This window comes from Octodon degus, unplaced genomic scaffold, assembly GCF_000260255.1.
Source record: "Octodon degus isolate 3935 unplaced genomic scaffold, OctDeg1.0 scaffold00360, whole genome shotgun sequence".
Taxonomy (NCBI): Eukaryota; Metazoa; Chordata; class Mammalia; order Rodentia; family Octodontidae; genus Octodon; species Octodon degus.
In genome coordinates, this window is record NW_004524936.1 from 888,930 (window position 1) to 914,248 (window position 25,319).

The following is a 25,319-nucleotide window of genomic DNA, read 5'->3' on the forward strand; positions in this document are numbered from 1 at the left end:
CACACACACACACACAGTAGGGGGTGGAATAATCACAAATGAGGATTGCCATCCTCTTCCCTCTCTACAATACCTTTTTCAATGCCATGATGGTATGGATGGAGTTGGGGAAGGGTTATGATTTCATACTCATATATTTTGACTTTGCTCAGGTGCAATCTGTCCCCTTGAGGAGTTGTGTGATGTTGCCCACCATTATGGAGCCCTGACCTTTGTGGATGAGGTCCATGCTGTTGGACTGTATGGGTCCCGGGGTGCTGGGATTGGGGAACGTGATGGAATTATGCATAAGATTGACATCGTCTCTGGAACTCTTGGTGAGTGAATGCATTGGACCTGCTTTATATGCAGTCCAGAGAGGAAGTCTCTGTAAGACCCTTTACTTTCTTCTCTCTAAAGCTGCAGAAGCTAAATTTAAAGCAAAATTTAAAGCCCTAGACCACTGTCATCGTGGATTCCTTTTCATCATTCTCATCTCACTGCCAAGTGGATGAGAAAGTCTGGGGATGGGGTTTGAAAAGACCTCTGAACTAGGCCAATATCCAGCCAGGTTCAACCTGAATAAGTGAAGAGCTATATTTTTCTCTCCCGCACCATCCCTAAGCTTCACGTTAACTCTACTCCTGGCCCTAATCAGCAAAAAGTCCCCACCCTCCCTGACCCTTCTTATCTAGTGATTACATATGGTAGAATTTTAAAGTCCTATCTTAGAGCCACAGAATTATCAGCTCTGCCTGCCTTGTCATGAACAAGCAAGAACAGCAGAGGCCTAGGAAGCGAGTCTGGAAGCCTAGCTTCAGGTGCATCTTTTTGTTTTGCCTGAGGTATGTCCCTGTTCCTACAGAGATTATTCAGGGAGTTTGTATATATCTTTCTTTTCCTTGTCTCCAGGTAAAGCTTTTGGCTGTGTGGGCGGCTACATTGCCAGCACTTGCCACTTGGTGGATATGGTGCGCTCCTATGCTGCTGGATTCATCTTCACCACTTCACTGCCCCCAATGATGCTTTCTGGGGCTTTAGAATCTGTACGTGTACTCAAGGGAGAGGAAGGTCAAGCCCTGCGGCGTGCCCACCAGCGCAACGTCAAGCACATGCGCCAGCTACTAATGGATAGCGGCCTTCCTGTTATCCCTTGCCCCAGCCATATCATTCCTATCCGGGTGAGAACCCCACCCTGCCTGCTGCCCTCCTCACCCACCTATCTCTTCTAAAAGCCTTCCTACTCCCAGAAAACCTATATCTACTTCTGTCATAACTTTGTGTTACTGTGAACCATCCTCCTTACATCAAGCTTCATCCTCTTTTTGAAAAATCATCAGCCATTCAGGATTAATCAACTTCTTTTTGCATCAGTTATTATCTCATGCTTATTAAACTGTCTTGACCATCACAATATTGAGAACTCATGACTTACAGTTCAGTGTTTTTTTTTAAATGTTTATCAGTACTACTAGTGCAACATAACATCACCTTAGTGGTGTATGGTTAGCATTAAAAATAGAAAAGATTAGAGTACATCACAAGGGGGGTATCAATTTGTGATGGATTTGTTCAGTTTTGTATATGTGTATTTGTATATGTATGTGTATATGTATTCATAGTGTGATAGTGTAAAACATTTTTGCGAATGAGAATTGAGGTCAGGAAAGTAAAATTAAAAACCACAGGACTAACTTCTATTTTGGATTTTCAACTATGTTTGAATGTTACAATGCTTTAAAAACTGAACTACTATTGGCATGAATTTGTGTGAATTGGTAAGACAAGGACACTTTCTGTGACAATTTTGTGGATTAGAAAAAAAATGTAATCATTTCTTAATATTTGTGGAGCATTGATTCCAGGACTGCCCCCCACTTACCAAACTCTATGATGTTCAAGTCCTTTATACAAAATGACATATTTGCATATAACCTACCCAATCTTCGCATATACTTAAATCAGTCCTAGTCACTTATAATACTTACTACAGTGAAAATGCTATAGAAATAGTTGTTGCACTATGTTGCTTAAGAAATAACAAAAACAGTTTGTGTGTTCATTACATGCAGATTTTTGTTGTTGTTTTGTTTTGCTTTGTTAGTTTGTGCCAGGGTCTCATTATTTAGTTCAGGCTGACCTTGAATTCATTATAAAGCCCAGGGTAGACTTGACCTTGTGGCAATCCTCCTGCTCAGCCTCCCGAGTGTTGGGATTACAGGCATGTGCCATCATTCCCAGCTATACACAGTTATTAAAAATTATTTTTTATCTGAAGTTGACTGAATCCATAGAAGAAAGAGTCCATCTGAGTCTACAACAGGACCAATGGATATACAGGGCCAACTATAGTCACTGTTTCTAAGGCTAACCCAAAGTTCCCTTGAAAGACTTCTTTTTAAATTTTTTTTATTTAACCCAGTGAGAGCACCATGGAGATAGGTTGGTAAGTTTGTCTCTTCAACCAGAACAATTCCAAATTTACTAAGATGCTTGCCTTGCAAATAGCTTCAAGACAAGCCCTGTGGTACCAATGATATCCCTCCCTCAAAACTGATTACTGGTTTTCAGATCCTCCTTGAGAGAAATTCTGAAGCTGTCACTAACACCCATATTAAAACAAAACAAAACAAACAAAAGACCCTATGTCCCAAAATTCAGTGGTATTCTTTCATCTGGGCCTTCTGCTTAATAGAGTGAGTGGTGGTGTGACCCAGGTGGCAGATACTAAAAGGCCTTTATTTTGAACCAGGTGGGAAATGCAGCACTCAACACCAAGATCTGTGATCTCCTGCTTTCCAAGCATGGCATCTACATCCAGGCTATCAACTATCCAACAGTCCCCCGGGGTGAGGAGCTGCTACGCCTGGCACCTTCTCCCCACCACAGCCCTCAGATGATGGAGGATTTTGTCAGTAAGTCCTCAATATGGGCACCTATAGTGCTTCCCCATCCCATAGCGCTAAGATCTGAAGAAGTCAAGAAGATATTTTTCATTCAGATTAGAAATTATTTCTGGAAATTGTGTCAGGCCCTATATAGTAATGTCATAAATGAATAAGAAACAGCTCACATACTCAAGGGCTCTAATTTCATTAGGGAGACCATGGCAAATTCACACAGTATCAAGGAATGATCCAAGCCTAGCAAAGATGAAGTATGGTAGCAGAAAGGAGAGGCAACAAGAGGAGCATAACTTGGCCAGTGGTACCAAGGCAGGACTCCTAGTGAAGGGGACATCTGAGTTGAATCTTGCACTGGGACCAAGAAAAGAAAGAAGGCATTCAAAAGATATTCCTAACAGAGGAAAGAGCATAAGGAAAGGTAAGGATGGATGCAAGAAACAGCTTGAGATATGTGGAGAACAATAAGCCAATACTGGTATGCAAGATAGTAGGAGTACAAAGATGGAGGAGTCAATCTTTGAGAAGATTGGGACTACATTAAGAGGCTTGTAAAGAGTACCAGATTGGGTTTTACTCTGACATATGCTAGTTCGGTCAATTCATTGAAAATTTACTAGATTCCTGGTGAGTGTAGTTTTTAATACAGGGCCTGACATAAAGCAGGTGCTCATTCCAGGGCTACTGGATGAAAGACATGTAGGCAGTCAATGCTTTAACAGAGACAGACCATAGTGACGATCTAATGTGATAAATTTTGTTATCTAGGAGCTGGAAGGAGAGAATTCACTTAAGAATGGAAAAGGTGGAGAGAGTGAAACTTAGTATTTTTTTAATGTGTTTGGTAGAGGGTCTCACTATGTAGCCCGGACTCTGTTGCTGACTCAGCACACCCAGGGCAGGGGCAGGCATGGCATGTGGTGCCGGGGATCGAACCCTGGTCCCTGCACTTGCCTAAGCAGGTGCTTAGTTCACTGAGTTATCTCACTGGCCCTGAAATTCAGAATATGTTGAGAATATATATAAAAGAATAAAATGTGAAGTGGGAGTCCTCATAGAAAATGACTGTAATATTCCAGTGAGAGATGATAGTATTTTAGACTTGATGACAGTAAAGCAAATGGTATTTGCTGATAAACTTAATATGGAGTAAGAGAAAATGGGGAAAATAAAGAATGGATCTTAGACTGTGCAAGTAAGATTGCTATTAACTGAAATGAGAAAAGTTGCAAATAGAACAGGCATTGTGGAGGACAGATAGGGACATAAGTAGCTCTGTTGTGTTCATGTAAATTTAGTCATATCTTTTAGATATCTAAGTGGACATGCAAAAAAGGCCACTCTGTATAGAAGTCTAGAAGCAAAGATAGTTCTGGAGCAAAGATAAAAATTTTAATTATCGGCATAGATGAGATTTCAAGCTACTGTACTAGGAAGATCACCAAGGGCATGAACATAGTGGGAAAAATGGTCAAGGGAAAAAGCTCTGGCATATACAAGGTACTTCCTACAACTGGGTCAGGTTCTCTCCTCTGCATTCCTATACCTGACAAGAATCACATGCATATACAGTGCTCCAGGATTCCTAGTCATAAATCTGATGATATCATGTGGTTAGTGTTAGCTTCATCTTTTTCACCAGGGTAGGAGTTTCTAAGTCGATAGATTCATCTTTTAGAGTACATGTATGTATACTTATGAAGTGGTCCAGAACAGGATAGTATTACTTTAGATTGTGACAGAGGAATGCTTCCCAATCTTCTATACATCCTGGCATGCACATACAAATGGTAATACTCATTACTCACACTGGAGCAAATATAGCTACTTATGACTTTCAAAAGGTCATAAGGCACTTCAAAAGTTTGAGGGATTGATATCTTGGTATATCTGATCAAAACTAACCAATTATTCCCTTGCCTTCTCTCTACCACTTTCAGGTAAGTTGCTGGTAGCCTGGACTGAGGTGGGGCTGCCCCTCCAGGATGTGTCTGTGGCCGCCTGCAATTTCTGTCACCGTCCTGTGCACTTCGAGCTCATGAGTGAGTGGGAACGTTCCTATTTTGGGAACATGGGGCCCCAATATGTTACCACTTATGCCTAAGAAGCCAGCTACTTTGGATGCTTACCCCATATGCACTTCACTTGGGACTGGGCTTTCTCTTGTCTTCTGCTTTGTTGTGTACCTCTAGCTGGCTTGAGTCTGAAAATAAAAAGCAAATTGCAGCATTCTCACCTTGTATTGGACAGAAAACAAACACACTATATTGGACATCCTCAATCAAGTGCCAGACCCATGAGAAAAACCAGAGATCACTTGTTCGCATCACCCCATCTTACCAACAGGGTAATGTGGAAAGACAGAAAGAATGGACAAAAACTACATGATACCAAAAAGAGACAAAACATTTGGGAGATTTGAAATTATTTTTCCAAGTTTCAACAAAAATTCAGGGCTCATTTTTTGTATTTTTGTGTTTCTACTTGCTCACAGTACATTATTGTCACAGGAAACTTGTACATGTACATGACTATTCTTTTTTGTCTCCTAACTCTCCACTCTGTCCCTGATCCTTCCATCTCTTGGTCCCCTTCACACCTGAAACAGGGTAGGAGTTTCTAAGTCAATAGATTCATATTTTAGACTACATGTACATATACTTATGAAGTGGAAGATAGTATTACTTCAGAATGTGACAGAGGAATGCTTCCCAATCTTCTATACATCCTGGCATGCACATACAAATGGTAATATTCATTACTCACACTGGAGCAAATATAGCTGCTTATAACCTTAAGGCACTTCCTACTTATTATTTTTCTGTATTTTAGGGGTCTACAGGGTGCTCAGGGTCTCACTGCTAGATCGGACTCACAGTGTTTCTCCTGTTTACAGCCTCCCAAGTGCTGGGATTACAGGTGCACACCATCAAGCCCAGCCTCAATTGCTGTCTCAGTGCAGCCCAGGGGCAGAGCCAGCATGGCAGGCCTGGGGATTGAACCCCTGGCCCCTGCACCTGCTTACAGACACTTTAATCTGCTTAGCTATTTGCTCAGCCTTGTTATTAATTTTTATTCTGCTCTTTTAAAAAAATATTTTGGGTTTTTCATATAAGAGAAACCATGCAATATTTTAAGCTTGTGTTTGATTTCACTTAACACTGTAGTCTCAAGGTACATCCATTTATGTATGAATATCTTGAGTTCATCTTTCCTTATGATATAGTAGTCCCTTACATATAAACATATTTTCATCTATTAATTTGCTGATGGGCATATAGGTCATTTTTTATGATTTAGCTATTACAACCTGAGCTATCTATAAGCATAAGCATGCATGTATCACTGTAATGTGATGGAGGCATACTTAGAAGGGGATTAGGTGAGTCAAATAAATTTGCTGGTTTTGATTTTATTTTTTTTTTAATTTTATTTATGTGTGTGCGCATGTGTGCGTGCGTGCGTGCGTGTGTGTGTGTGTGGCCAGCTCAGCCCACCAGGGGGCGGGGCTGGCTGGCCTATGGTGCTGGGGGATCGAACCACGGTCCCTGTGCTTTGCCAAGTTTGTTCCAAGTAGGTGCTTTAGACCGCTGAGCCATCTCACCAGCCCCTGGTTTTGATTTTATGAGAACTCTCCATATTAATTTCCATAGTGCTTCTACAAGTTTATATTCCCACCAGCAGTGTACGTTTCCTTCTTTTCCACAACCTTTTCAACTTATTTTTTTCTTTCTCCTTTTTTTTTTTCAGAACCAGGGAATGAACTCAGACCCTTGTGCTTGCCAGGGAAGCCCTTATTCTACTGAGCCATCTCCCTGGCCCTGTTATTTAATTTCTTGATAGCCATTCTTTCTTAAGATAAAATCTGAGTTGCTTTAATTTCCATTTTTCTTGGGGCCAGGTATGTTGCAATTTTTTTCATGTATTTATTGGCCATTTGCACATCTTTTGAGAAGTGCCCATTCATTTCAATTATCCATTTTTTGGCTGAGCCTTTTATTGGGGAGTAAAGGCAAGTGTCTAATTGCTTTTTTTTTGTACTTTAGGGAAGGGGCTACAGGGTGTTCAGGGTCTCACTACTAGATGGGACTTGTAGTGACCCATCTGTTTACAGCCTCCCAAGAGCAGGGATCACAGGTGCACACCACCATGTCCAGTCTCAATTGCTGTATCAGTGTGCCCCGTGAGCTGGGCTGGGCTGGCAAGGCAGGCCTGTGTATCAAACCCCCGGCCCCTTTTTCTGCTTGCAGGCACTTTAATCTACTGAGCTATTTAGCCAGCCCAGAAAGTATCTTTCTCAATTGTTTGTTCTTTCTTTCATATCATAGTACTTACCAGTTCTATTTCTAAGGTGATACAAGAAGCTTGGTTATAGCAAGCAATATCTTCAAAGTAATCTTCCCAATAGGGAATTAATGACAATACCTGTTGAGGAGGCAATCTTCCCTGAGATTTGTTGTATCTCAAGCCAAGTTTTGCAACTCTGAGACCTCAGACTGTTCCTTTTAATTCTGTAACCCATGTGTGGCAGCTGGGGGATAGGACACACTAGTTGGACAGTGAATGTTTAGGCTACACAGTCCACCATCCTTTTTACTATACCACACTATTCCAGCAGTCTCAGTGAGAAAAGCACCTGTGAGAGTGAAGATGTAGGAACAACAACAAAAAAAGAGCTTTTATTGTGAGCTGGAGACTGACATCCTGACTTTGGGTCAGAACTCCCAAATTATCAGCCTCCACATTTGGACTCTACTTCCAGGTTATATACTTTGTAGGTTTCTATACTAAGTAATCATATTACCTTATTTTCATGAATTTAACAAGAATGTCACACAATGGCCACAAGGTTTACATTTTTCAGACACTTCTGACCATCTGCTTTTCACGGGGCACTGTTCTAAACGTTTACCATATTCAAGTTGTTCTATTCCTATTTTATGACTCTTTTCTGAGTGGGTTTATGTCTAGATACCTGGGAGGGTGTGAGGGAATGACTTTACCTATAGCTTAAGTGAACTTAAGTAATGCTACCTTAAAATGGAGTTAAAAAGAAGTGGCGGGATCTCCCATGGTTCCGCCCGGCTCGGGTCCTTCCGCCACAGCAACCATTGAAAAAGAGTAGCCATGGCCCTCCGCTATCCCATGGCCGTGGGCCTCAACAAGGGCCACAAGGTGACTAAGAATGTGAGCAAACCGAGGCACAGCCGCCGCCGCGGACGTCTCACCAAACACATCAAGTTCGTACGGGACATGATCCGGGAGGTGTGCGGCTTCGCCCCCTACAAGCGGCGCGCCATGGAGCTGCTCAAGGTCTCCAAGGACAAGCGCGCCCTCAAGTTCATCAAGAAAAGGGTGGGGACGCACATCCGCGCCAAGAGGAAGCGTGAGGAGCTGAGCAACGTGCTGGCCGCCATGAGGAAGGCAGCTGCCAAGAAGGACTGAGCCCCTCTGGAATAAAGCTTTGCAGAAAAAAAAAAAAAAGAATAAGTGGCATCTCTTTTGCTCCATCAGTGCCCATATCTACCTCTATTATTGATCCAAGCTCAGGATTTCCAGGAACTTCTACAACCCAGCATGACCACTATCTTTTCAACTCCCCTCTCCATAGGTATTGCATCATTGGGATATAGCTGGCAAACCCTGTATTGAGACAGCTTCTGATTCTGTAACTATATAGAACATATCCAAAACATATATTCAACGTGACACTCAGTAAAAAAGACACTTTATTTATGATTATTTCCCAATAAGGACAGATGGGTTTAAAATGGCAACTACTTCAAACACCTGGTTCCCATGTACTTCTAATAGGAAGGTGGAAAAGTGGGGTACAAGACTGGGTCAGGGGCCAGGGTGATAGCTCAATAGAATAAGTGCTTGCCTGGCAAGCGCAAAGTCCTGAGTTCAATCCCTGGTACTGCAAAAAAAAAAAAGACTGGATCAGAACATCAAGGCAAAAGCAGCTCACCACTAAAGGAAACTTAAGAGGAAAGAGGTAGAGGGGTTTCAGAGGAGGCTAAGAAGTTATACTAGGAAAGACAGAAGCTTTTCGAGAGGAAGAAAAGCAAGAGAAAGAAGAAAATGAAGAAAGGAGAAAAGGAAACTTTGGGAGACAAGGTAGCATTAGCAACTTAGAAGGAAGAGAGTTGGGATCAGGTTCTATGCAGGGGACAGAACATCCCTAAGCCTCAGTTCAATCAGCTGGGCCTACTCCATTGGAAGAAGTTGCAGCGGGTGGAGGGGTCACTGCGAGGACCCTGAGGCCTGGCACACATGTAAAAGTGGCGACCAAGGTTGGGTCCTGCCTTCTTCACAGTACGCATCACACATGGCTCCCTGTGGCCTCTACAAAGAGGCACGGAGAAAGGCCCTCGTAACACAGACTTCCAGAATGAGACCAGTACCTCCTTTTCCTCTTTGGCTCCTGAAGCACTGATCTCTCCTTCTACCACTTTGGCTATTGCCTCTTCTTCTGGAGTCTTTGTGGCCATGACAGTTTCCACCAGATGCAGAGTAGGCAGCTTCGAGGCAGAAGTTTGGGAATGGCTGGAAGAGGGCTGGAAGTAGCTTGTCATGTTTTTCTGACCTCTTCTGGAGCTAGCCTGACTTGGCTGCAATCTGGTTAACCGAACACAGAATTTGTTTTGCCGTTTCTGTACCAGAGTTTGACTGCTGAGTTGTAAAGCTGACTGGTCCAATATAGGTTTGTGTTCAAGGGGAACTAGGAAACGAAGAATCTTTAGCTGAGTGCCTGCAAATTCAGGAAAGAAGAGAGTACACAAGGGTGGGCAGTATTTTGCAGGCACAGAGGACACATTCAAAACGGCACCCACAGGACAGTGGTCAGAGCCCATAACCTCAGGGAGCAGGAAAGAGGCCTGTAAGGTATCCATGACCAGGGTCTTGTCCCCTAGCACATAGTCAAGTCGGGAGCCATAGTTGTGATGGCGGGCACCACTGACCACTGACCAGCAAGTAAAAGCCCCTTCTTGCTGTGGTTGAAAATAGCGGTAGGTATCAATGAAGGGCCCCACGTGGGACCCAGCTGGGCACCCTATGTTATTAAGCAAGCCATCCATCCACTTGCGCCCGGGGTCCTCTTCAAAGTACTCCTGGGGAAAGGGATATGGGAGTGAAGAGAAAATTAGTTAAAACTAGATGTCTAGGACTGAAAAAGAGACTATCTGCTTCATTTTACAAACAAGGAACTTTGTTTCAGTCACCTAGGCTAGAACTGGCAGAGACAGAATTTGATTTCTAACTTTACTGATTTAAAAGCCTGTTCTGTCCTTATGCACTAGATGTCTAGGACTGAAAAAGAGACTATCTGCTTCATTTTACAAACAAGGAACTTTGTTTCAGTCACCTAGGCTAGAACTGGCAGAGACAGAATTTGATTTCTAATTTTACTGATTTAAAAGCCTGTTCTATCCTTATGCTTCCTGTATACCATACTGTTTTTACTTTGCATTGTATTTGTTCTTACATGCCAAATTATAATGGTCAATAGTCGCTTAAGCAAAGCAATTTCCAGAATTGTTTCTCAAAAGAATGGAAAATAGGAAAAATAACTGTCTCTAGAGTGGTAAGGTAGGAATAGGAGTTAGGAAGAACATTTTCTCCTTAAACCTTTTGATGCTATTTGGTTTATCATGTGTCAAAACTCCCATAACCACACCTCCTTCCCATGATCACGGGTTTGCAGAAACACATGTCTGAATACTTCCTTTGGCTAATTCCTGTTCTATCCATTCATCTGTCCAACCCATCTAACACCCATTCAATCAATACAACAATTATTTTACACTAGACATGATGTTAGGGACAAAACAGATCTAGCTGTGGGGAGGAATTGACCTAGAATCAAGTTGTGAAGGCCAAGCAGAAGTAACCTAGGTAGAAGGTAGATAGCTTTAAACTATAAGAACAGCCTCCGTGATAGGCTTGCACAGGTCACAGAAGTCTTCTGTTTTGACTGCTGTGGTACGAGAGCAGAGGAAAAACAGGTAGTTTGTTAATCTGACACAGAAATCTTCTATATGACAGAAGTCAAGATGAGAAGTAGTTTATACATTCTAGAATAAGGGTTCTGAATCCTGTTTGCAAAATTAACCCTGGAGACTTTCAAGATTATCACTAGACCCTGGACCCCCAACCATGAGATTCTGATTTCTGCTCTTACAGTGGTAATTAATATTTTTTTCTAATATGTAATCAAGGCTTAAAAACAGCTGATCTAGAGGAAAAAAGATTCATTAAAGAAAAAAAAAATAGGAGAGGTTAGTCACCAATTTGAAGCACAGTGAAAAAACTCAACATAAAAACATGTTTTGCCATGGGCATAGGAGACATCTGTCTGGAGGATGGCATGTGCAGGGACACTGAAAATGAAATGAGATCTGAGATCAAATTTTTTTTTTGTTATGGAACCGGGGATTGAACTCAGGCCCTTGCGCTTGCCCGGCAAGCACTTATTCTACTGAGCTAACTCCCCAGCCCGAAAATGAAATGAAAGCAAGGAATAAACCAGAAAATACCTTGAATGTCTAGTCTTGAAGTTTTCTCTTTATTATAGAGATAAGAAGGTGATGTTGAAGTTCACGAGTGGAAAATACAGTGTATTAGAGAAATAACCATGGCAATATGGATTCAAGGCCCTCAGAATTTAGCCCCCAATGGAGCCTCCATCCCCACCTTCTGCCACTCACCTCCTTTTCCATGTCTCTAATACAAATGAGACTTGAAGTTCCCTATGCACACCAGGCAACTTCCCAACTTAAAACCTTTGTGTGTGCTGTAACATTTAACTCCCCCTACCCAAGGCTGTTTGGTTATAAGTTCAGACATTCTCAACTGCCTTCCCTGATATCCAGGCTTACAAGTAATCCTATCACTGGACTTCCTTAGTGCTTTGTACTGCCATATCTGCCTCAGTTCAGAAAATATCATTTTGCAATTCTCTGGCCATCTGTTTGTAGCCTACACTGAGACTTCCAAGAGCCAATATGACTCATAATTGAGTTCTTAACACATAACTTCAGGGCCAAGACAAGGATAGGATCAGCAATGTCTGTCAAATGAAGGATCAATCCTCAATACTTGTAGAATAGTATTTCAGTGGGACTATATGAAATGAAAAAAAAAAAAAAACATCTACACAGCGAAGGAAACAATTCAGAGTGAAGGGGTGACCTTCAGAACGGAAAAGTACTTGCTAACCATTCACTTGATAAGGTGTTAATATCTAGAACATATAGTGAACTCAATGCAACAACAAACTATTAAAACAGATAATCTAACTCAAAAATGGGCAAATGATCTGAATAGGTATTTCTCAAAAGACACACAAAAGGCCAAAAATTATGTGAAAAACAAAGAGCAATATCATTAATTACTAGGGAAACATGAATCAAAACTGCAATGAGCTATCATCACACTCCAGTTAGAATTGTTTTTACCAAAAAGACAAAAAATAGCAAATGCTGGGGCTAGGGAGATTGCTCAGTAGAGTAAGTGCTTCCCTGGCAAGTGCAAGGGCCTGAGTTCAATCCCTGGTTCTGCCAAAAAAAAAAAAAAGCAAATGCTGACAATAATACAACAGAAAGAGGAACTCTCAAATAACTGCTGGTGGAAATGTGTATTAGTGTGTCATTTTGGAAAATGGTATGGTGTTTCCTCTAAAAGTTTAAACCCACTTCTAGGAATTTATCCAAAGGAGATGAAAACACTGTATGAGAGACATCTGCACTCCCATAATTATAGCAGCATTATTTACAAAAGCCAAGATACAGAATCAGATGGACAAATTAAATATGGAGAGTATCATGGCAGGCCAGAGGCAGGAACACTAAGAGATTCACGAAGGTCCAGAGTACACACAGGTGTGGAACAAAAACTCAATCAGGGGAAGACAATTTAAAGGAGAAGCCCATCAGATGAAATCCAACAACAGAAGTATTTACAATAAGGAATGCTTCTTGATTTTGATACTGCTTATAGTCTGGGTCCAGAGGACACATCATGTTAGGAAAAGTTTATATATCCCTAAGGGAAGAAGTCCAGGGCAGCAGTTGCAAATAGAAAGCACAGAAGACTGAGACAAATGAACTTGGCAGAGCAAATAGTAGAGCTTATGGCAGAAATTCACCCAGGTATCTGAGGTTTCTACATGTCAGTGGGAGGAAAACATGACTGAACAGCACCCTAAGAACACCAGAGGTTCCTAAACATGGCGCCCTTTCCATGTTTTTGTTCTGTGGGTTTTTTGTATGTGTTTTCTTTTTTCTTGTTTGATTTTTTGAGTGATAAGCTTTGGTATATATGTATGGTTATTACTATGTGTATCAATTTTATTTTGTTGCATATAAAACATTTCATGCAGGTAAGCTATATATACCCACTTCAAAAGTTATTTCTTAGTGCTATCTAGCCTATTTCACTGTTAGTTTAACAGCTGGATATACTCCGTCTCTTCTCTTACTCCCTAGCTACCATCTCATCTTTTCCTTACCTTTGTTATCTTTCCCATTATACCTTCTCCTACTTATGGGTTCCTCTCCCTTATACTTTTTTTTCTTTAACTTTATGTATTTTCCCTTTACTACATTAAGATTAATCTAAATACTATAGCACCATAATATCTCACATTAAGTTGATCCTTAGCAAAAGTTGTTATATACAGTTTATAAAATTGTTATGTCATTAACTAGACTCAATCTCCACATATTCTCATTCACTATGTACCTAAAAAGTTCTTCCCCCAATTCTTTCCTTTCCTCCCCTCTCTCATAAGTACCTTTATCCTCCCAAAACTTAATTTTGCTTTTAAAACCTATTTGAGAGCATAGGTGAGGGGCATGTGTTTATAAGCAACTGTATGCTATATATGATTTTTTTTACAGACAGTATCTTGAACTGACCTTATCAGGTTCTGTCTCCCCAAAGGCTGTTGCTTAGGTTTTCTAACATAGGGTTTCTCCTAATTTGTAAATTGGATGCAATTGCCATAAAGACTGTCATACTTTGTACTTATAAATCTTACCTTTTACTTCTTTCCCTTTGCTCCCTTTTAAACTCCATCTCTCCTCTTCTTTTCAGGCATAAAAATATCAAAAAACACTTTCTCCTTTTTCTTGTTTTAGTTTCTTTCTAGTCTCCCACTATTTTCAATTTTCTTCTTTTATTTACTTTTAAATCCAAAAATTTTTCCTTTGTTCTTCTATTTCACAGTCCTTTCTCTACCACTACTAATTCTTTGTATTCTTGGGTTACTGAAAGAGTATAAAATTGTTAAATAAGTTCTAAATTATCTATTGACTCATAATTGGTTCTGTGAATATTTATGTTACCAGTAGTTGTTCTCTCCTTGCATCTCAGTGCTAGGGACTATTCTTTATGTATTTAATAAATTGAGTATATGACTGTGCACTGAATTACATTCAAAGCCAAAGGCATATCACAGAAAAATATCCATTACTAAAAAGACTTCTACCATAGTGGAAGGCCTTTGTAGCCTGACTGATCTACAACATTCCACATAAAAACACAAGAGAAAACAAGACAATAAAAAACCTCATAAAGGGGCCAGGGAGATGGCTCAGTGGAATAAGTGCTTCCCTGGCAAGCGCAAGGGCCCGAGTTCAATCCCTGGTTCCACCAAAAAATAAAAAAATTAAAAACCTCATAAAACTCATAACTTCATAAAAGTTGATCTCCCAGTTACTGAGTAGAGGAAGAACTAAGAAACCAAATATTTAAAATGTTTTGAAGAGACTACAAATGACTGCTTTAGTGTATGAATGACTGCTTTAGTATAAAGAATTTGAGGTTGTAAAAAGGAATCAAACAAAAATCTTAGGGCCAGGGTGATAGCTCAGTGGAATAAGTGCCTGGCAAGCACAAGGTCCTGAGTTCAATCCCTGGTACCACAAAAAAAAAACAACACCCAAAAACCCCAAAAATCTTAGAAGTGGAAAATACAAATTGAAATTTATGTCAGTAGACAGGATTAATCAAGGTAGAATATTATGACTTGAGGACAAGGAGATCATCATCTTCATGATAGTATAAAAATAACCAGAAATTATAATAGATTGATTTAGGAGGTTCCAGATGACTCTAAAAGAACAAACCTAAAAATTATAGGTGTCAAGGAAGGACTGATGAAGGAAATAAAAGGCATAAAATTTTATTCACTGAAATCATAGCAGAAAACTTCACAAATATAGAGTGAAATAGATATCTAGAAAGTGAGGCATTTGGAACCCCAAATAGATACCCTAAATGAGAAAAGAACTTCAGTAGGACACATCATAGTCAAACTCCAAAGAAACAAGGAACAGAGAGAGACTACTGAAATCCAATAAAGAAAAATGTCAGATTACTTATCAGGTAAACCTATGAGAATAATGGCAGATTTTGCAACAGAAATTTCAAAAGGCTGGGAGAGCTTGGAGTAGTTTTTTGAGGCCTAAAAGAAAACAACTGCTAACTCACATTAATAATACAAATTTATTTTTCAAAATTAATGGACAGCTGGGCATGGTGATACATGTCTATAATCACAACACATAGGAGGCTAAGGTAGGAGCACTGTGATGAGTACATAATGAGTTTAAGTAAAGCCTGAACTACATAGCAAGACCACGTCTCAGCCCACCCCCTAAATAACAAAGAAATAAAAATCTTTCATGACAAAAAGTAATTCATGGGGCCGGAGAGATGGCTCAGTAGAATAAGCGCTTCCCTTATAAGCGCAAGGACCAGAGTTCAATCCCTGGTTCCGCAAAAAAAAAAAAAAAGTAATTCATGACCATTAAATCACCATCGCAGACAATGTTCAAGAGAATTCTAAACTCAGATAACAAGTCTAAGATCAACAAAGATCTCAAAGTAAACAATTCATCTAACTGAGAGAGTATTTAAACAAAATGAAAACAAAAGAATTGGTACTGGAAAAATATCATGATAACAATCAATAAATACCTATTAGTCATAATATCCAATGTTACCACTAAGAAGACAACAATATGCAATGTATTAATTATTGAAACTGTCCTAGTAATCAGTTTTGAAACTGTCTCATTGCTATTTGTTTCTCAATAAAATTATTTTTTAAAAATATCCAATGTTAATAGTCTTAACTCCCCAATCAAAAGATACCAACTGGCAGACTGGAACAAAAAACAAAAGTCAGAGCTGGGTGTGGTGACACATACCTATAATCTCAGCACTGAGGAGGGCAGGAGTATGAGGACAGATTGGGCTACAAAGTTAAAGGCCAGCCTGAACCACATAGCTGAACAGCTGTCTCAAAAAAACAAAAGAGACTAGGCATGGTGGCACGCACCTGCAATCCCAGCACTTGGGAGGCTGAAAACAGGAGAATATTACAAGTCCAGGGGCTGGTGAGATCGCTCAGTGGTCTAAAGCACCTATTTACAACAAGCTTAGCAAAGCACAGGGACCGCGGTTCAATTCCCCAGCACCACATGAGATCCAGCCCCCCCCCTGGTGGGCTGAGCTGGCCACACACACACACACACACACACACATAAATAACATAAAAAATTTTTTTAAAAAAATAAATAAAAAATTAAAAAATAAATAAATAAAAAAAAATATTACAAGTCCAATCTGAGTAGTAAGGCTCTGTAGACCCTGTACTAAACACACAAAAAAGACAAAACAGGGCCTGGCGAGATAGCTTAGCAGACTAAAGCGCCTAGGGTGGGATGAACTGGCCAGAGTCCTGGAATAGTGAAGCACATCTGTAATCCCAGCACTGGGGAAGATGAAAGCAGGATGATCACCACAACTCAGAGCTGCATAGTGAGACCTTGTAACAACCAAATATATTTTTTAAAAAAGACAAAACAACAACACCTGCTGTGCAGGCCCCACCCCCAGGGCACACTGACATAGCGAATGAGACTGGGTGGGGTGGCACACACCTGTAATCCCAGCACTTGGGAGGCTCAAAACAGGAGAATCACTATGAGTCTGATCTGAGTAGTGAGACCCTGTACTAAAATACATAAAAACTAAATAAACAAACAACAACAAAAAACAAAGACCAATTTGTTTTCTCCAAAACCACACATCATCCACAAATAAACACATGACTGAAAGTGAAAGGATGGGAAACCATTCCAAACAGGGAACTAAAAACAAGCAAGAGGGGCTGGGGAGATGGCTCAGTAGAATAAACACTTGCCTAGCAAGGTCAAGGTCCTGAGTTCAATCCCCGGTTCCACCAAAAAAAAAAAACAAAAAAACAAAAACAAGCAAGAGAGGTTATCCTGTACTCAGACAAAATGAACTCTTCAGAAGAGACAAAATAAATCACCATATACTGCTGAAGAGAACAATTCAACAGGAGGTGATAATTATAAATATATATGCACCAACTGTCGTTGTACTCAACTTCATAAAACAAAAACTACTTAACATAAAAGACAAATACAAAAATAGTCATTCTGGGAAATCTTTGTTATCCCACTCTTACCCACACACAAGTAAACCAAACAAAAATATAACAAAGAAAGAGTTAAACCATACCATTAAACAAATGAACTTAACAGGTCAGTATTTCATCCAATGATAACAGAACACACATTCTTCTTAGCAGCCCACAGAACTTTCTCCAAAATAGGTCATATCTTAGGTCAAAAAGCACACTTAAGTAAATACAAAAGAATTCAAATAATCCTCTACTTATTACCAGATCATAAAGGATGAAACTAGAAATCAACAGCAAAAGAAAACAAAAATACCAGGCAAACTCATGGAGATTAAATAATACATTTTAAAATAATCATGGGGTCCCAGAATAAATCAGAGAAGAAACTAAATATTCCTAGAATCAAATGACAATGGCAGAACAACATACCAAAATCTGTGGGACACAATGAGAACAGTACAGGAGATTTTATTGGTAAATATGTGTATCAGAAAAGAGAACAATCCCAAATAAAAAATCTAATAATGCAGCTCAAGATCCTAGAAAAACAAAAGCAATCCAAATCCAAAACAAAAAATGTCTTTCTAGAAAGAAATTAAAAAGATCAGGGTGGAAATTAATTGAGATTAAAAATACAAAGGATCAATGAATCACATAAGTTGGTTCTTTTAATGGATAAGTAAAATAGACTTAGGCAAACTTATCAAAAGAAGGAAAGCAAAGACATGTATCAGAGCATGTATGAGAACAGTAAAATCACAAAAGGTATCACTAAAATCCAGAGACTAGGAAACTATGTTTAAGAAACTATTTTGAAAACTGATATTCCAAAGTAAATTAGAGAATCTAGTGGAAATGGACAAATGCCTAGACAAAAATGGTTTACAAAAATTAAACCTAGGGGCTGGGGAGATAACTCAGTAGAATAAGCGCTTCCCTGGCAAGTGGAAGGGCCTGAGTTCAATCCCTGGTTCTGAAAAAAAAATTAAACCTAAAAGACATAAAACTCTGAACAGACCAATAATAGGCAATGAAACAGTAGAATAAAAAACCAACTAGGGAAATCCGAGGACCACCACAGAAACAGATTCGCCATCGATTGAACAAGAACTTCAGCGAAGACATTAATATTTCTCAGACTCTTCCATGAAATTGAAAAGGAAGAAACATTACTAAACTAATTCCTTGAAGCCAGTAGTACCCTGACAGCAAAAGAACACTACAAGCCAATAACTGTAACGAAGATAAGATGCAAAACTCAACAAGGTACTTGTAAAAATAATGCAACAAATCATTAAAAAGATCATACATCATACTCAAGTCAACTTCAACAGAGGGATGCAAGGATGATACAAAATATGTAAATAAATAAATGCAATGCACCATATAAACAGGATAAAAATTATATAAATATCTCAACAGATGCACAAAAAGTCTTAGACATCACCCAATATTTATTCATGATAATAAAAAATAAAACCCTAACAAAAATAGGTATAGAAGGACCAAAGCTATTTATGACAAACACATAGCCAACACCACAAAAGTGGGAAATAACTGAAAGCATTCTCTCTAAAATCAGGAAAGGGACAAAGGTGTTCACTCTCACCCCTCCTGTTCAAAACAGTACTCAAAAGTTTAGCCATAGCAATCAAGCAAAGGAAAGAAATAAAAGGGATAGGAATAGGAAAGGAAGAATTCAAACTATCTTTATGTGCAGAAGATATGATCCTTCATATTGGGATCCAAGAAACTCTACCAGAAGACTCATAGAGCTAATAAACAAATGTAGCAAAGTATCAAGAAACAAAATCAAGCAATTAACCACTAGGAAGAATGTATGCAATGTGTGAATTATTGAAACTGTCCTACCAATTTGATTTGAAACTGTCTCATTGCAATTTGAAACTGTCCCATTGCTATTTGTTTATCAATAAAATTATGGGGAAAAAAAGCAAAGCAATAACAAAAAAAAGAAACAAAATCAAGACACAAATGGTAACAGCTTTCCTGTATACTATCAATGAACCTAGCAAATAAAAAATTAGGAAAACAACCCTTTTCACAATACCAAAAAAATTAAATTCCTAGGAATCAACCTAGTAAGGTAAAAGATCTCTATGACAAAAACTACAGTACTCTTTGAGATACAAAAGGACGGTAGAAAGTGGATAAACCTCCCTTGTTCACAGACTGGCAGATAACATTATAAAAATAACCTTATTACCAAAAAACAGATAAACAGATACAGATATATTGCCTGTCTCCTCTTATATGGGAAATACAAAATATAATTGATAGTGTAAAATAAAGGAAAAATAGTCAAGAAATAGGAAGGTAAGACTTTTTGATGATTGGGAAAGGGATCTTTACAAGGAGGAGAGACAGGCAAGTGAGGGAGAAAGGGATTAAAAAATGATTCTTTATAAAGAATTACAAAACAAAATTCTATCATTTGCAGCAAAATGGACGGAACTGAAGGTCATCATGTTAAATGAAAATAAACTAAGCACAAAAAGAAAAAACCCTAACGATCCCACTCATGTCGAAAATAAGAAAGTTTATGTCATAGCAGAAGAGAATAGGAGTTTCCAGATGCTGGAAAGGGTAAAAATAGAGCTTGATAAAGTACAAAACTTCCATAGCAGAGTAGGGTGAATATAATGAGAACATAAGCTCAATTTATTGTATATGTCAAAAGAGGTAGCAGGGCAATCCCTAGCATGTGTGAGGCTCTAGGTTCAAAACCCCGTATAGGGGGATAAAAGGTAGCAGAAAGGATTTTGAAAGTTTCCAAAGAATCAGTAAATGCTTGAATGATAAGTATACTAATTAACTGAGTTGATCATTAGATACTATATACAAGTATCAAATTATAATTGATAAATACTTATTATGTGTCATTTTAAAAAAGAAAGAACAGCACCTCAAACTAAGCTCTACTTTTTTCATAGAAGAAGCTCCAAAAAGTCAAGTACTGGGCTGGATGGGTTAATAGAATCACAGTTATTAGGACTAGGGTCTGGGGTTAGAGTAAGCCTTACCAGGTTGACTGCATTGCAGTGGTCAATGCGGCGGTGGGCTGTATTCAGGTCACCCAGAATGATCACATGGCTGAAAAATACAACTTGGGATTGTGAACCAGATATTCAATAAAGGAAAAAATAGTCCTGCACCATATACTTTTTCTCATGTTCAAGGACTCAGACTGCCAACACCCTACACTAAGGCTTTAGTCAATAACTACTCTTCCCTTAACTATCTACATCTCTAGTTTTGCTATAACCTAAATTTCTTTCACACTCGATCAACCAAAGTCTATGCTCTAAATGTGATACTGTTCCCTGTATGAATGACACCTCAGTGATTTCTATCTAATGTTATCTGTCTTGTCCTTCAAAGCTGAGCTCAAGGTACTATTTACTTCCTTTTAGAAGTAGCCCTAAGTTCTCTAACCTACCCTTACTTCCCTGTTGTGAAGTAAAGTTTCACACACTTACTTGACAAAAACCATAAACAGGGCTAGCCTTTGGGCCAGTAAGTTAAAAGAGGAGTCAGGATAGGAACTCAAAGCACAAAACTTTTTTGTTTTACTTTGTCTTATTCTCACAGATCTTTTTCTGCAGGGAGTGGGTACTGGGGATCATACTCAGGACCCTGTACTTGCCAGGCAGGCACCTGTGCTACTGAGCTATATCTCGGGACCCTTCTCACAGCTTTTAATAAAGAAAGGTCTATTTGCCATAGCTAAATCTTGGAAACAACCCAAATGTCTATCAGCTGAAGAATGAATAAAAAAAGATGTGGCATTTTTACACAATGGGAGTATTACTCAGCTATAAAAAAGATAAACTCAAAGCTTTTATAGGTAAATGGATGCAACTACAGACCATATTCATAAGTGAAATACATCAGACCTGCATGTATCAACATTGTATTGTCTCTTTAGTGTAAGAACCTGAAAGAGTAAGTAAGGCCCGAGGAGATTGCTCAGTGGAATAAACACTTCGCTGGCAAGCGCAAGGGCCTGAGTTCAATCCCCAGTTCCGTAAAAAAAAAAAGAAAGAAAGAGTAAATAAAATCTCAAAGATACAATAGATATAGTAAAAGAGAAGGAAACTGCTCAAAAGGAAAGAACAATTGGGATGACAGAAATGAATAAAGAAAGGAGGAAGGGGGAAAATATAAGCATATACACAGGATAGCTAGGATGACTGTACTACTAATTTCTATTGGTTATTGAAGGGAGTAGTTAATGCTTAAAATTTTTATTTTGAAGACTTTTATATGCTTATGTCTGTATTCTGAACAACAATTGTGAAGGCAACAATGTGCAACTTAACAATCATTGTTAAATTCCTACTATCTTGTGGGTTTTTTGAAATTCTGTATCATTTCTAATGTTTTATCTAATTTTTAAAATTCTCTTTAAAAATTAAATGAAAAGAAACAGGGTCTATTCAAATAGGCATAGAAGGGTCTGCAATTGCACTGTGCAGGAACTCAAAGATGCCATTTGCCTTCCAAAGAAGTGTGACACAGGCCTAGAAATCCCAGGACAATCTTGAGGAAACATTGCTACTCAACTGACAGTACCTGCCAGCTGCCAGAAGGGCTTCTGCTCGTTTCTGCAGCAAGTGACAGAAACGCATCTTAAAGCTCAGTCGTTCAGGCTTCTCAGGGTCCACACGGGGGCAGTACACATTGATTAGGGTCAAGGTCTTCTCTTTTCCTTCCCATGTTCTATGGAAAATAAATAACCCAAAGGAGTCAGTTTGAAGCCTTTTCTGTATCTATACCATATGACTTCACTTAATAACTTTCCACAGTATAGAAAAGGGGTTGCAGAAACTTTAATGAGCAAACAAACACATGACTTGGGAAGAGATTATAGGTCAGACAAGCAAAGGGTCATGCAGAATGCCATCCAGGTAAACCAGGTGATAATTCATGAAAATGGCTCATCCAGAACGAGCAACTTTGGACAAGGAATTTGGCACTGGTTAAGGTACTTTCAATGTACTTGTGGTAATAAGAGATAAATCATCAGGCCAGTCCCCCAAGGTAAAGATGGAAACTCAAGACTCAGACAGGAAGATGATTTGTCAGTGTCACATAGAAAGCAGCCCAGCCAGAAAAAAGAGTCCCAGGAACTTTATAGTGAATTCATGTTTACATGGCAGATCTTAAAATTTCTACAGTAAGAGTAGAACCAACAATGCTCAATAGTAGGGGGATATAGGCTATTACCGGATCTTGTGCTGTGTAAGGAGGGCCCGGCCTTCACTATCTAAAGCCCGGAGTTCCTCTTGGGTGAACTCATCTGTGTTTCCATAGCAACCCACGTTCCCATTCTGGGTGGCAAACAGGCCACTCAAGCCTTCTTCAGCAGCCACTGGGGTACAGCTGTCCTTACAGAAGGTGGCTACACCTAGGGACAGACAGAGAGTACGCTCAATAGGACTGGCAGTGAACAGCTGGTTATACAGACTATCCACTCCCAATTATCCCCACATAAGTTGTCTGATCAACTTTACAAAGATGATTTTTATTTTTATGTATTAAAACTCTCCCAACAGCCATAGATGGCTCCCTAGAGTCTGGGGCAACTTCATGCTTACCCTGGAGCTTCAATTTCTTCATCTAAAAATACCACAAAATAATATTAATACTTAATATTCTATGTGTTTTAGATGAATACTAAATGCTCATATAGTATCAGTGTTATTACATGGATTAACACATTTAATCCTCTTAATAGCCCTAGCACATATAGACTATCCTCATTCTCTTGCTGGAAACTAGAGAAGCACAAAGAGATAAAATAATTCACTAGAGGGCACACAGCTAGGACATGAGTTATGATTTGAACCCTGGTTCACCGGCTCTAAAGTTCATACAATTAACCACCACACTGTACTTCTGAGGTACAACAGGAAAATTTGTACATTAAAAATCATATTTCATGTAGCCTAATTTTGTTGGGCTTTAACTATGTGGATTAAAAGTCCAAAGTTATGATCTTCTCATCAAATAATAAATAGAAAACCTTTCCCCATAATTCCTCCCATCACTAAAACTAAATTTAATTCCCCCAGAAAGCCCCATTTACCAGAATAGCCACTTCGGCTGCGGCTGTAGCTGAAATAGGAGTTATAGCCCTCAACAATAGCCAGGGGTTCTGTCAGCACATCCCCTGGGGAAAAAAGTGTAATATTAATTCAAAGAGTTAAACTAAGACCCAGGACACAGAAAGGCCTGGAATTGGTAAATTGCAGGCTAATAATTATTAGCATACATCAGAGCCAGCAGTAGGAGGCAAAATCAAGTACAGATCTCTATGATTAGAGGAGTTAGAAAAGTAAAAAAGTGAGGGAGAATTGATACCAAAATGAGAAGTTAGGGAACTAGAAAGTCTATAGATGGGATATGTAGAATTAGGGAGCAGAGAATCAAAGCTAATCTGGGGGTCTAACACGACAGGAGGGAGAGGTGGGAAATGGGAATATGGGACTTGAAACTGGGAATCTGAACTGGAGGTAAGAGGTCAGAGTGAGGGAATTAGGCAGGGGACCTGAACTGGGGACGAGGGGAACAGAAATTAGAAGAAATTAGGGGGTGGGATCTGGTGGGAGAAAGCAAATCAGGGAAGTCTAAGCTTGGAGTGAGAGATGAAGTAGGAATTATGGGGCTCTGAACTAAGAGAGATGGGAGTAGACAGGGAAAACTGGTCATCTTAGATAGAGGCAAGTACTAGTCTCTGAGCTGAGGCAAAGATGGAGGGGCAATTAGAGGATCTGAGCAGGGGCTAGAGACATAGGGGGAAGAAATTCAAGGGACTGAGTTGGGGTTGCAGAATGAATGAGAGTCTGAGTGGGTACGCGGGTTCCAAAAAGGAGGCAACTGAAATTCTGCCAAGGACAGGGGATGGAATGCGATCAGAGAACATAGAGAGGTGGCGAAACGACTTGAAGAGGGAAGATAGCAGGATTTGGGGACTAAGGACAGAACTCTTAAGTTACAGGGGAAGTGGGAAAGTAAAATGAACTGGGGTAGAAAGCAAAAGTTGGTGCGAAAAAGACAACATGACAGGGATCCTGGCCTCTTAAACGCTCACTGGTCACTTTCGTTTCCTGGAGACAGACGATATCAGCGCCCAGTTCCTCCAAAGTACGTTTCATGGTCACGCTGGCACAGTTGTTGGATTCCTGGCACACGGCCCCTTGTAAGGGACTCCGGATTCCATTGATATTCCAACTCACCAAACGTAACATCTCAGCAAACCAGGAAGCCCCTCACTGAGACAATAACCCTCATCGTCGGAAATTGGCTAAGCCCCACCTCCCGCTCGCGCTTGCGCAGGCGTTCTTGCGTGCCACCGAACGACTTGACGTACGTGGGGCGGGACTTAGAGCCAGTGAGTTCGTTCGTATTAGTGGAGGAACAAGCTAGGTGGACGCTGAAGGGGTGGAACGGAAGTGGAGGAAGAATGAATGGCGACAATAAATTTCTTTTGCTGGGTTCCTGCTCTGAACGCACACTGGCCGGAACACCTGAATCTGACTGTATTTTATTTGTTTTCTGTTCAAAAGCACGCTTGGTGCGTCTGGTCACTTATAAGTAGGATTTCATCATTGTTAAGCGGCGGAACTCATTGGAACCGCCCTGCAGCGCAAATCCTGTCCCCAGCTTGAAGACCGCCCACCTAAGTATACCTTTCATTGAGACGCCAGCGGCGCAGGAATTTCTGGCATAATGTACTCTCTGCAGTAGGGGTAAAGCAAATTTAGCGAACTTCGCAGTTGGAGAACAGAGCAGTAAGAACAGGTCTACTGGAATATGACTGAAGAGGACGGCTTTTGGCTATATTGGGGCAGGCAGAAACTCTCAAATCTACCTTATAGCCACATTTATCTAGGACCTTATAGTATCTAGAAGGGTGTGCCAGACACATATATACCACTGGCTCAGAT

At 39.8% G+C, this 25,319-nt stretch overlaps 2 protein-coding genes across 3 annotated transcripts in view; one reads left to right on the forward strand and one right to left on the reverse strand.

The window, feature by feature from the left end:
• Alas2 (5'-aminolevulinate synthase 2) overlaps nt 1-5,085 on the forward strand; it is a 21,915-nt gene extending 16,830 nt beyond the window's left edge. The window contains exons 8-11 of the mRNA XM_023708417.1: nt 153-317; nt 892-1,160; nt 2,732-2,894; nt 4,823-5,085. Coding sequence (XP_023564185.1) covers nt 153-317; nt 892-1,160; nt 2,732-2,894; nt 4,823-4,986 — 761 coding nt within the window. The 3' untranslated portion in view covers nt 4,987-5,085. The remainder of the gene's footprint in view (nt 1-152; nt 318-891; nt 1,161-2,731; nt 2,895-4,822) is intronic.
• A 3,851-nt stretch (nt 5,086-8,936) lies between these two features.
• Nucleotides 8,937-24,686, reverse strand: Apex2 (apurinic/apyrimidinic endodeoxyribonuclease 2). 2 transcript variants are annotated; one of them, XM_004648202.2, is made up of 6 exons: nt 24,464-24,686; nt 23,459-23,542; nt 22,597-22,777; nt 21,943-22,089; nt 20,391-20,460; nt 8,937-9,997 (listed from the first exon to the last, which is right to left on the reverse strand). In XM_004648202.2, exons 1-6 carry the CDS (start codon nt 24,618-24,620, stop codon nt 9,083-9,085), a joined length of 1,554 nt encoding a protein of 517 aa, XP_004648259.1. In that variant the 5' UTR covers nt 24,621-24,686; the 3' UTR covers nt 8,937-9,082. The 2 variants fall into 2 exon arrangements, with proteins under 2 accessions (XP_004648259.1, XP_023564181.1); XM_023708413.1 differs by lacking the exons at nt 22,597-22,777; nt 24,464-24,686.
• Nucleotides 24,687-25,319: the final 633 nt, after the last annotated feature.